Source organism: Morchella importuna (genome assembly GCF_003444635.1).
Source record: "Morchella importuna strain M04M26 chromosome Unknown Morimp01GS034, whole genome shotgun sequence".
Classification (NCBI taxonomy): Eukaryota; Fungi; Ascomycota; class Pezizomycetes; order Pezizales; family Morchellaceae; genus Morchella; species Morchella importuna.
This window is the reverse complement of record NW_025763431.1, coordinates 21,229-33,852: the sequence shown is the minus strand read 5'-3', so window position 1 is coordinate 33,852 and position 12,624 is coordinate 21,229. Positions and strand designations below refer to the sequence as shown.

General features: G+C 46.7%; 2 protein-coding genes across 2 annotated transcripts; one reads left to right on the top strand and one right to left on the bottom strand.

The window, feature by feature from the left end:
- Positions 1-6,660: 6,660 nt before the first annotated feature.
- LAJ45_09086 (uncharacterized protein) lies at positions 6,661-7,806 on the bottom strand (the record flags this gene model as incomplete). The annotated part of the gene is made up of 3 exons (XM_046118631.1): positions 6,661-6,691; positions 6,884-7,680; positions 7,744-7,806. The coding sequence occupies 3 exons, from the start codon at positions 7,804-7,806 to the stop codon at positions 6,661-6,663; spliced, it is 891 nt and encodes a 296-aa protein (XP_045968016.1).
- Positions 7,807-9,070: 1,264 nt separating this feature from the next.
- On the top strand, positions 9,071-12,600 carry LAJ45_09085 (uncharacterized protein; the record flags this gene model as incomplete). Its single annotated transcript, XM_046118630.1, has 3 exons — positions 9,071-10,501; positions 10,571-10,768; positions 10,930-12,600. 3 exons carry the CDS (start codon positions 9,071-9,073, stop codon positions 12,598-12,600), a joined length of 3,300 nt encoding a protein of 1,099 aa, XP_045968015.1.
- Between the last annotated feature and the right edge of the window lie 24 nt (positions 12,601-12,624).

Below are 12,624 nucleotides of genomic sequence, written 5' to 3'. Positions count from 1 at the left end.
GGCGCCTCGCTTCCTGTAGGCTGTTGGTTTTTTTTTTTTTTCCCTTTCCATTTCCCTTTCCCTTCCCCCTTCCTCTTTCCCTTTTCTCTCTTGTGCTTTAACGAACCCGATTTAGAGTTAGCGAGTCATCGCTTCCCTTCATCCCTCATCGTTTTATGGCCGATATGGTAGGGTTCCCGCACGCGCAAGGCGCAGCTATTCTTGTCTCTCCCCCTGCCTGCCCTTCCCCCTGTCCTGTGGTTGGTTCATGGGTGTGGTGCGTAATTATGCGTGGGGCCGATTTGCATATCCTTGGCCTTGTGTGTCCCCCCCCCCCCCCCACCGGTTATTTGTGGGTTGTGTCAAGTGTCACAAAAGTCGTCTTTCCCGTCCATCTCGGGGGATGATGATGACTTTGAGGAAGATCGCGAGTGAGACAGCCGAGTATCCGGATGGTGAACCGAGTGATTCATTGAGGATTGCTTTGACGACTGGATCTTCATGACGCTGCTGAAGGAGCAGGTTCTATAGATGATGTTCTGCGATACTCAGCTGAATTGAAGGCCAGCTGAAGTAAGCTGCGGCGGAGAAACGAGATGTGTTAGATGAAGCCTAGAAGCATAAAATTAATTATTGAATTAGATCCAACAAGGAGAAGGCTTTTCCATGCCGAGTAGAAGCTTAATGAGGCTTAATTGTTGCCCCTATCTAGGCCTCAAAGGCCAGAGCAATGTTCCTTAGAAAGCCTTGTTGGTTGTGCTGTATGTAAGATGTAAGCATTCAAGCGAGCTGTCGTTGGAGTTGTGGCCGTAGGGTTTCCACCTGCAGCACAACAGCCCTACTAACGTCTTCAACACAGCTCACCAACCACAGACCTTCCCCCACAGCCATCTCCATCACCATCATCATCGGCTCCCCCCACACACCACAGACCCCCCATTGGCACGTCCCCGCAGTTCTCAAACACCCCTTAAAAGCTTAAATTCCTCCCAAACCACGGTTGGCACAAGACCCCGCGTTCCGAGGCAGTGTGAAGCGGATGTTTCATCCTGACAGCCCCCCCCCCCTGTAGAAGATCATACAGCTCCGTTTTTCTTTTCTGGGGAGACGGGGCTGTGTCAGAGTTGTAGTATATAGGGGGAAGTATTCCTCTACCTTCTCTTTCTCCTCCTACGTACTCTATGTACGTCTCTGGTCTATATGACGATCAATGAGCATGAGCTAAGTATTCAAGAATGAGGACAGGACGATCCCCATGGATGACAGAGGAGAGAAACGAGTTGGTATGACAGGGTCAACAATTATCACTCTAGGAACCGATATCGTCACCTTCCTAGCATTAGGTCCACCCCCATCATACGCAACGGCTATATCAAAGGTAGCCACTGCTTTGTTTCCAATATCAGGGTCCTTGGGAAACTCCAACCCCCAAGGCACACACCTCAACGAGTTACAATCACTAACAGGATATCCTTCACAGCAGGATACTCAGGCACTAGATAGCATACGTTACCCAACTAAATGATGCATCCCCCACATTTGTCACTGACCCTTTTCTCTATCAATTACCACGATTGCAGAACTTACAGAACCCATCGGACCGACAAAACCCCCAAGCCCCACTAACCACATCCATTGCTCTATTTTTAATCTGGTAACACCCACCTGTATCCCTGCAGTACGCAATCCCTGCATGCTTGCTCATGCATGCAGCATAACCGGTTTCCCCTCTCGCTCCAGCAACCAATCACACGCGTCAAAAATCCAACTGCATAAACAACCTCGCCGCTAGGGGTGGAGGTGGCAGCGGTTGGTCAGAAGATCGTGGATGATGAGTTTTTTAATTCTGTCTACCTACTCTTCCTAGCACCAGGGCACCGGGGAAGGGTTCTCCCAACAAAACGGCGTTTGGTAAATTAAACAACTGTCATGGCAGAGCGAATGGAAGCTCAGAGATGAGAGAGGATGGGAATAGTACATGTAGCTAGCTAGCGTAGAGCTGAGGGCGGATGGCGCGGCGATGGTGGAATGGATGTGATAGGTAGGATGTGCTAACAGGCTAGTTACGTAGGTTCAACCAGGTATCGTGGGATTGAGCGAGTGCCTACTCTAGTAGAGGGGTTGCGGGGCAGGTAGGGAAGAACGTTTCGCCGGTTTGCCGTTGTTGTTGGAGCATTCGGTCCAGATCCGCTGTCAAGTCCAACTTTGACTTCGAGCAGATGTCCGCATACGCGGATGAGGAAGCACGGATTAGATTACATGGCATGTAGACTTGATTATGATGATGTAGGCGGATCAACCAAGCTTCTCCCTAAAGTAAGTAAGGGGCGGGTAAGTGATCTAAAAACACCATGTCCTGCATTTACTCATCCGCGCCTATGTACTCTAGAGTACCCCTAATATAAACTACATATATATACATGTACTTATGCATATCAGGACCTAACCAGCATAAGCGCATCCTGTGACCCGGTTGCCCCCAGTAGGCCTCATCCGCTATATCGAACCATTCTGTATCTCATCTCTAGCTGGCCTGGTCAATACGTTACAAAGACTCTGGCCTTAGATAAGCTGAATTTTAGGCAAGGACCAAACATCGAACGATAGCACTCTTCACACAGTTGTTGACACATTCACTGTCGTGTCAGAGATCTTATCAATACATATAGTGAACCAACCAAACACCCACAACATTACCATATCTACTCGCGCTTGGTTTCCTTCTACTTTATTTCCTATGTCTGTTTACTAATTACAATCTCCTTAATTCGCAAACAATTGGCTGAAGTTGTAATTATAATATTCACAGGGCGAATATATGACGTTAGAATATCTACTTGAAATCAACACGTCAAGGGAATCTTGCAGGGGTTACTTGTCCGATGTTATTATTGGTCGTTGGGGCGAGATATCGCGCAAACTCAAGATGATCATGGTCCTGCTAGAGATTGTCAGGCTCGAGGTTAGGCGCTAAGCTGGGATATGGGTTCCCTGTGACGTTAGAGACGCGCACAATCATGGGGTATCACTCGGTTTCCTTGTTTTTTAATGATTTGTGGATAGCGACCCGGGCGCAACAAGGACGCTAAGGGGAGGTATTGCAGTACTTGATTAATTAATATGATTTTTTTTCTTTGTAGGAGATGTGCGCGGCGTGGGTTTCGTGGGTTCCGTGGGGCTCGTGTTCTTTTTTGCCTGAGGCACTGTTTTTTGTGATCTGGAACAGGGCGTTGAGAAAAACTTTTGAATTAGTTGTATATCTGGGGTGGGTCAAGTAGCAAAAATTGATTTGAGTTCTCAGCAACATGGCGCAGCGGAAGCGCGCCGGGCTCATAACCCGGAGGCCCCTCGATTGAAACGAGGTGTTGCTATCAAGTTCAATCCTCGGTGCTTGCACTGGATTTTTTGTTTTTTTCCGGATGAGATCATCAGATGATGCAAAATAACAATATTATGCTTGTAATATTATATAGTTAAGTTAGGGATTGGTGCCCGATTACGCTATATTTTTTCGCTTCCTCTCTTTGATCGTGGTGTCATTGTTGTTACCCGCGGAATTAAGGTTGTGTGCAGCAGATCAACAGTACCAAGGTAATTAAAATAGCTACATGTATCTAAAGAGGAAGGAGTCTGCAGTAAATTCTTACCAACGATGACGGTGATTATATACAACACATTAATATCTCATGAAACGTCCCAGCCCATGGCACAAGGAGCATGTATGCAGTTTTTACAACGAAATTTAACTATCGGAAGGTAGACCGTGTGCACCTGTGCCGAGAATGTACCTGTGCCGAGCATCTTATCTGATCTCTAGGGATCCGCTCCAAATGGTGGCTAAAATGCTGCCTTTATTATAAGGTGCTCGGCACAGGTATATGCTCGACACAGGTGCACACGGTCTATCTAGAGACAGCCAAGGATATGTCATATCAGATTTTCCACAGATTAGCAATATTCTGAACATGTTGGTTCGGTACTTACTCACGGAAGATCACTCGGTAATGATAGTCTTGGCGTAGCGGTGTCTTTTTTTTTTCTTGCTTAAGTCATTAGTTGTATGCACCAATGTAGGGTGTGCTGGAACTGACTGTAATATATTAGAGATTTCGTGCGAAAATGGCCATCAATCAACATTCCCCCTGCTTGGTTTTTTGGGTTGATATCTTCGTGTGTTGAGTCCTGGGCGGTTCGGCGGCTGGGGTATTAAACATATTTAATTAAAGTAAGACCTCAATGCATATGCGTTAACGATAGTTCGCCAAAACCGAGAGAGTTTGTCTGATTCGAAGCGCTGATAGGGGTTGCAACTATTTCCTGTCCCCATCAGGGCAGCCGGTCAAATTCAGTTTATGCGAAATAAGAATCATAGGCAATCACTCGGCGGTCAAGTTCTGCCAATAGGCTTGGCGCCTCTGGCAGATCACCGGCCTATAAAGATTATTGCTCCTCTGGCCTTTAGTGCCCGTACTCCTGGTATATGCCATAACTCAATTTGGATGGCGGGAGAAACACGTAGCTGGGGAATATAGAGATGTGAGGCTTGACAGTTTGCGTAGGACTAGGTCTCGGGTGATAACCTGCGTGAGTTCTCTGTTTGGGAGATGAGGATTTATTACACTAGTGCTTTTATAATTTACGGCATGAGATATACGAAGCTCAACTCTCACAGGCTCGGAACCTCCGCTATAGATTTATAATTGGGTGGCTTTGGGCGAGGGAAATTAATTCTTGATGTTCCAACCTAGTATTTAGTTGGTATTTATTTCCCTGCTGAGAGTACTGTGGTTAGCGGCGATGAAATCGAAGTATTCTGTGAAGTAGTTCGAGACATCTTTGCTAGATTGAGAGCGGTGTACATCTGCTAATTAGCTCCCTCGCCTCGACGTACCTTTGCGGTTAAGATGCGGAGAATTAGAAGGCGTTGAAACTGGAATATGGGTTTCGAGTCTAGGCTCTATTTAACGAATACCAGCATATGCATCTGTAGATATCATATAGATTGATTGCAAGACGTGGTATATATTTGAAAGATTAGGCATAGATACATAGTGTTCTAGTAAATACCCAGAAGACACCATTACTAGGAGCAGAATTGAGGAGGTCAGCGACATTTAGAATGTCGTGATTCTTGGCACGACAGAGAATTGCACTTGGAATGACCAAGAAAAAATATCTAAAGCTATTGTTAACTTGCCGCCTTTCTCCTTTTATGGCTGAAAAGCTTGTAGTCACATCACCAACCCTTCGATGATCAATATCAAGGCGGTGTACACATATCGAGACCAGCTCCTTCCTTTTAGTGTGACCTGTGAATCGGAGTTACAGAATTGTAGTATGTAGCTGAGGGGGTGAGAGTAGAGTCGAAACCTCCATCAAGATAGCGAAGATAGAAAAGTTGGTGAGTTGACAAAATACAAACGCCAAGAATTTAGCTAAAGCTAGCCGGGCCCCACAAGTATACGTAGCTACCGCGTTCCGACGGGACACATCAGAAAGTTACAGAAGCTAGCTATAGGTCAGATGGCCTTGAAGAGAAGACGCACTCCGTAAGCAGCCAATAAAGCAAACCAAGGGGAAACTGGAGGGAACCCTTTTCATCTACTTTCTCATTACGAGGCTCCTAACCTGAATTATAATCTTTCTGGCTATATCTATATGGGTATATTCTCCCTTGAGTTCCATTATCTTCTACCCATATAATAGCCCAATTCAAAAGGGAACTGCAAATGACAAAAGATAGATCTAACTCCCAAAGGTAGGAGTAACTGGACTCCCGGCCAAAGTATATCAAGGTCCCCTGGAGGTCTCTTTAGGGCAGGTTCCCAAATCCATAGACACCGTTCTTCGAGAGCTACGAACTCTGGATTTGTGGTTCAAGAAGATTTTCAGTGGAGTGAATAGAGGGGGGGGGGGGTATTTGCATGTTATGTTCGTTTTTAAACTGGCCTCATGGAGGATAAAATTATATTTCCTTTCGCTGACCACAAAGCGCTTGAGATCTGACAGGACATATCGGCCCAGAATTAAGTTGGGATATACAGGCTTTCCTGGCAGCCCGATATCGGTCGGCATAGTCGTGTCGTCCTAGCTGGGAAGAGATACAAGCAGCCTAAAGTGTAGTCTCAGTTACCAACTAGCAAGCAAGGCATTCCCTACCATGCACCAAATTATCCGCTCGGCCCGCCTAAGCACCGACCCCGTTGCAAAAGGAAGTATTCGAGAAGAATCGGCTTAGACGCCTAAAGCCCACGTGGAAATTAAAGATAACCTGTTCAGGGGTAGAGGTGGTCTTACCACCGGAATGGTTGTGACGTGTGAATCCAGGGACTGTGCTTGAAGCTTGGATGAAGAAGCAGGGGCGAGATGGTTGAGTGAGATAGGACTCCGGGATGTAACGGGTTAGGGATCACATCTGAAGAGTTGATCGTGAGATTTCTGGACGAGATGTGGTGATTAATTCATGAGGACATGATTGTTTTTGGTGGGGCATTAATGTTGGCATATGCTTCCCAACGAAATGGCCGGCTAGGTCTTGCCGGGTGTTGAGACAGCACTACTCGATCAGGTAACCTACATTCAAAAGAAATCAAATCTAAAACACGGGGCTGAGATATAGTGGAATTCTGACTAACTAGCTGATTAGGAGTTGCAAGATTTATTTACATTGGTCATAAAACGTCACTCGACTCGTACTCCAAAACTAAAGAAACTAAATGAGAGAAGAAAAGCTTCAGTAATTACAAGATCTCCCAAGTACTATCATCTAAAAACACCAAGCTATACAGCCGATACCCGTCTCTGACTGAAATCATTTTTTTTTGTACATTTATAGATTTACTCCAATTCCCAAAGCTCATAGCACCGTGTCGCCATTAATACCCAAAGAATCCATTACACTCACCAATCTGTGTTTGTTCTCGTCTGGATCTTAATTGACGCCTCTGGTCTCTTCGGCGCCATCTCCATTACTTCCCCAATCTCCCCCCTCTCCTGTGGCGCCTCCTGTATCAATCCCCCTCTCCTAATCCCTTCCAACCTCTTTGGCTTGCCACCTTTTGAGCAACTCGAGAATTTCCATGCTCCCGAGTACACCAGCGTACAAATATATCGCAGCCACCAGTCTCTGATCTTGTTTCCCGTCGGCCACCAGGAATGAATGCCGCCTTCATATGTCTTGTCATGGTTTGTGAGAAAGAACGGTAGCACCCTCGTCCGTGTCGACCGGCCCCCTACATATGCTCCATGGCGTATATCAATCTCGGCTAGGTTCAACGTCGGATACTTCGTCGCTAGACTCTGGATCCATACGATTTCGTCTGTCAAGTGCATCTGCAGCTTGGCAGCGAAGCTTTCCAAGATCTGTAGCACCACACTGCCGGAAAAGCTGTACGGGTCCACACGTCGTAGGTAGGCGTCGAGATCATTCAACCCGCCCATGAATGCTTCATGCTGTTCAATGTTCTCCTCTGCCATGCCTTCGCTTCCAACCGCCTTCTCAATAAGAGGGAAGTAAGCGGCCTCCTCGCATTCGTGGTGGTTGTGGATGAATTCGGCCCAGCATTGGCAGTACGTTATGAAGTCTGCAGCATTGTAAGGCGTAATATGCATGCATTGGAGATAGATGCTGTTCATTCCGCGGATTATGATGTTGTGAGTCAAGGCCATTTTGGAGGCGGATTTGATAAACTGATTAGTGTACTATGAGGCGGTTAGTAAGGATGGAGAAAAAGGAGAAGGGGGGGGAATGACTAATGAACTTACTCCAATGTCGCAGGCTGGAGTGGAGATGAGAGGAAAAGGGTAGTCTGCCCAGGTGCTATCCATGATGAAGATGTTTTTGAAGTTCGGGATTAAAGGGTGTAGTGAAAGTAGTAGAAGAAGAAAGGTAATAATAAGAATAGTAACAATAGTCCCAACAAGCTAAGTAGTAGATGCACGAAGAAGATCAAACACACCCGGACGGATAACCTATAGGTAAGTAGAATATTCTTGCGGTACGTCTCCAGAGCATCTCCAGCCAAAATATCCCCAGCTTAGAAGAAGGATAGAACAGTGATCAGCGCAATCCTATATATACCCTCAATTGAGTTCCTACGTGGTCCGGCTCCGATCATCCTGAGGAGAAAAAAATCAAGACCGATATTACCAAATAGCTACTAGAACTACCGCTCCAATTACACTATGAACAAGTTAGCGACAGGCCACTCCCCTCTACCCTCGATCCTCGGCAAGAGGAGCTCAGAATCTTTGCACATATCGGAAACCACCGGAGATCATCAGCTCTAGAACACGAAAGCAAATCAAACACGGGGGGCAAGAAAGAAAAAAAAGGAAGGGAAAACGTCGTATGATTCCAGAAGAACGTCTAACGCGGGATGATCCCTGAACGTTATCTTCATCGGGCACTCGACAGGCCAATGATCCCTGTAGCTGGAATTTCCTGGACCCTGAACTCACGCGACATCAGATGATATTCCCCGTCTGGGGAAGGGAGAACGGCGGTAGTTGGGGCAGCAGTTTCGGGAGTGCATGCCCTTTGCATCCTCTCGTTATGTGCGTGTGGCTATTGGAGGGTTTGCATCGCTTGAGGCTCTGTCTGGCATTGGTTGCCCTGTGGTACACGCATGCACATAGGTGGGGTTTACTTTAAACTCCAGGGTAGTTTACTTAAACTCCAGGGTAGTTTACGTACACCCCACGGAGTTGAAAATTCTCCTCGCTAAAATTTTGGGGTTTACTTAAACCACCATGGGGTTTACTTGGGGTTTACTTAAACCACTCTGGGGTTTATCTTTTCCTCGCTAGAATTTTGGGGTTTACTTAAACCACCATGGGGTTTACCTGGAGTTTACCTGGAGTTTACTTAAACCACTTTGGGGTTTATCTTTCCTCGCTAGAATTTTGGGGTTTACTTAAACCACCATGGGGTGTACCTGGGGTTTACTTCAATCCCACATATATATATAGATAATTGTATGTGTGTGACGTCGCGCGCACTTCCAATCAACACCGGAATAATTCGACGAATTCGAACACCACAATTAGACCATCAACAGCACCACTTCAACAACGTCATTACATCGAAAAGATGAGGGTCATTTGCGACTGCTCCATGCATGGGGGGATTGCTCATCTTGTCACCAATCAACAGGAGTGGGCCAGACATCAGGCTCTTAAACGAAGGGATATTCTGCGAAATACCTTCGGTGCGCATCTTTCGAATGCGCCACCCCCAGCCCCGAATCAACATTCATCAGAGGATGACCCAGATGATCTCCCGGTGCACTATGATGAAGATGCCCCTTCGCCTGTACCCTCCGCTGATGAAGACTTACCTTCCCCAGACGCCGACATAAGTTCTTCACCCGATAGGATTGCAGAGGATATCTTACCCGTACATCTGATGGACGACGATGATATCTATGAAGATGCAACTTCGCCTAGGTCACACACCAGTAACGAATCTCGAGGTTTTCTTTCGGATTCCATGATAAACTCGAGCTCCTCTACACCTAATATCCATTATGATCCTGATGACGTATTCCTTTCACCAACCCAACCCCCCCAGCCGGGAGGTACAGACGAGAGTCAAGTTCCGCATTCTTCTCCTGGTTTTGAATTCAACGACATCTCAAATGACCTGATGGATATCGGTATCGAGGAGCATGATTATCCTTCTGAACTGGAATCCATTGAGGATGTCGCTGATGTTGATGAAGCAAACGAGGATGGGCCTTTTAGTGATAGTGACAGGTCAGGACCAGTCGGCCAGATGAGTCGAGGCCTTGTAGAAGTCCAGGATGACGACACGGCTATATTTGAATCTAGCTCGGAATCTGATATTTTTGAATCGACTCCTGGAGCTGAGGTATTACTTGAAGAGGAGGACGACGTTGTTGAAGAGGAAGACGATACCTTTCTTTTCAATGACCCTCTCCGCGATCCACCAACAAAGCAGGAATTGCTGTCCCTGGCAATGCAGGATATTGCCTTGCAGTACAGAATTCCCAGGGATGGTGCAAGCGCCACTTCTGAACTATTCTCTGCTGCGAACGATGTAAAGTTACTGGATTATCGTACGACAAGAAAAAGAATCCAGCAGCTGACTGGTATCAAAGAGATCCTCTACGACTGTTGCCCATCCAGTCATATATCCTATGCGATGTACCCCGAGTTGGAAGAATGCATGATATGTCAGCACCCTCGGTGGAAGCCCACTGCAGCTGGCTCGCAAGCCTCCAAAAAAAAGCCCTATGCAACTCATGGTTATATACCGATTACGCACCGCCTGCGGCTTCTTTACTCGAACTCGGAGACCGCGCATTTAATGACGTCGTACCGCCACATGGCCGAGCAGGACCGGCAAAGGGGGAAGCGAAGTGATTATTGGTCGAGTGATTTGTTCGAGGAGAAGAAAATGCACTTTTCTAGGGATACTGATATTGGCCTATTGTTGAGTACAGATGGTGTACGGGTGTTCAAAAGCCGAAGAAACTTTAGCATCTGGCCAATTCTATTGGTTAGTATTGATGATATACCTAATTATACATCTACATATATGAGCATACAGCGCTGACAATAATTATAGATGAATTTAAACATGCCACCCAAGCAGAGGTTTAAGAAGCGTAATATGCTGTTAGTTGGCTTTATACCCGGGCCCAATAATCCGAAAGACCTAGATTCTTTCCTCTTTCCTCTTGTTAAGGAGCTAAAGGAGCTCGAGAAAGGGGTGCCGTATGTCTGGAACGGTGCTCGGAAGACATATTTTACGTTAAAAGCACATGTTTGTATCATTGCTGCTGACATGCCTGGCCGTGAGAAATTAATGAATTTCAAAGGTAACCGGGGTACCAGCTACTGTCCATATTGCTATATTCACGGGGTTCATAATAGAGGCATATACTGCCCGCTTAACCCGCCCCTAAACCCCCTCCGAGCACCAAGAGGGAGGTAATTGAGAGCTGGAAATCTTACGATGCCGCAAATCTGCCTATGCGCACAGACGAGGGTTCCCGTAAGATTGCCGACCATGTGGTAGAGACTGGCGACGAAAAGAATGCCAAGAAATATGGTATCAAGGGTCCGAGCTGTCTCGCGGGGTTGGTGGCTATCGACATCCCAAGGAGCTTCCCTCCCGATGGCATGCATCTTTGGTGGGAAAACGTCATTCCAGATCTATTTCGCCATTGGCGGGGGAAATTCACTCATGGGGCACCTGTCAGCGAGGACTCAGAACATGCACCCGTCTACGATGCTGATACTGAATCCGATCCGGAAGAGCGCCCCGCTTCTCAACACCGCCGGGGAACTGAATCTGCTTACCCAGAAGAGAACATTGGATCCCAACGTCGCCGGAGTGGGCGCAGGGCTGGCGTGCCATCTGTCGCAAACAAGCGGGGCCCTGCAGAAGCCAAAAAATTCATCAAAACCAATGATGAATATAATATTGCACCGAACGAGTGGTTAAGAATAGGAAAGGACATGGCCAGTAGCGCAGCAACATTTCCAGCATCATTTGGAGAGCCTATTCGCGATTTTGCCGAACATTGCCAGCGCCTCAAAGCAGCAGAGTGGAAAAACATCACACTTCTCATGGCGCCTATATACATGAAGGGCAGACTGCCGGACGTGGACTACATTGAGTTCCTCAACTTGATCGATGCCGTGCGCCTCTCCGTAGATAATATGATAGCCGAAGGGGAGATTCCTGTGATAGAACAGCGTCTACGGAGGTTTGTACATTATTACGAGAATCGATACTATGGGAGGTCTTGGGAAAGGCTCTCATCATGCCTGCCGGTAATTCACCAGGTGCTACACGTAGCTCAAGCGATTCGCTGGCTGGGCCCCATGTACGTATACTCCCAATGGCCGATGGAAAGAGTCTGTGGGATGATAGCAGCGTCCGCAAAGTCCAGAGTATGTGCAAATAGAAACATGGGTTTGACGATGCTATTGAACGAGCAGCGGAATCATATACCCTACGTATTACCACAGAATATTTTTAATATGGCAGCCGAGGCTGAGGATGCGGACGGAGCTTTATTATTACACCGCCTGGTTGCAAAAAGACTAACTCGTAATGGCCCTATTCTTCAAAATTCGACTGCTGGGGGGCTACGTCCCCCACAAAGATCTGGCGTTTTAAATAGGTGGCAGCGAGAAGCATTACGGAGCTTTTTTTACCAGAGATTTGATGATACTGCGGTGCCTTACATAACAACTCCGAGGGACTGTATCCGATGGGCCTCCTTCACGTCTAAAGACCCGGCTAACAATATATTCACGGTGGTCTCATCCCAGCTGAGGCGTGGTAATTCAACAAGAAGCTCTTCGATGGTTCGTTATGAGGTATTGTCAGATGCAACGTTATTTAGTGGCTATTGTGAGGTTTTGTTTTTCTTCTCGATCAATAGAGGCGATATGGTTCGTTTGATGAAAGATATCGATGTTGATGTCGGTGAAGAACAGAATATTCCGCTGTACTTCGCCTACATCGAGCCGATTGAGGCGGTATTAGAGGACAGACTTCTTCGAAAGGTTGGCGTAGGCTCCAAGGAAGTCATTGAGGTCACCCAAATTCGCCAGCTCATTGGGATTATAAAAAAACGATAGCAAAGATTATATTATTACTCAATA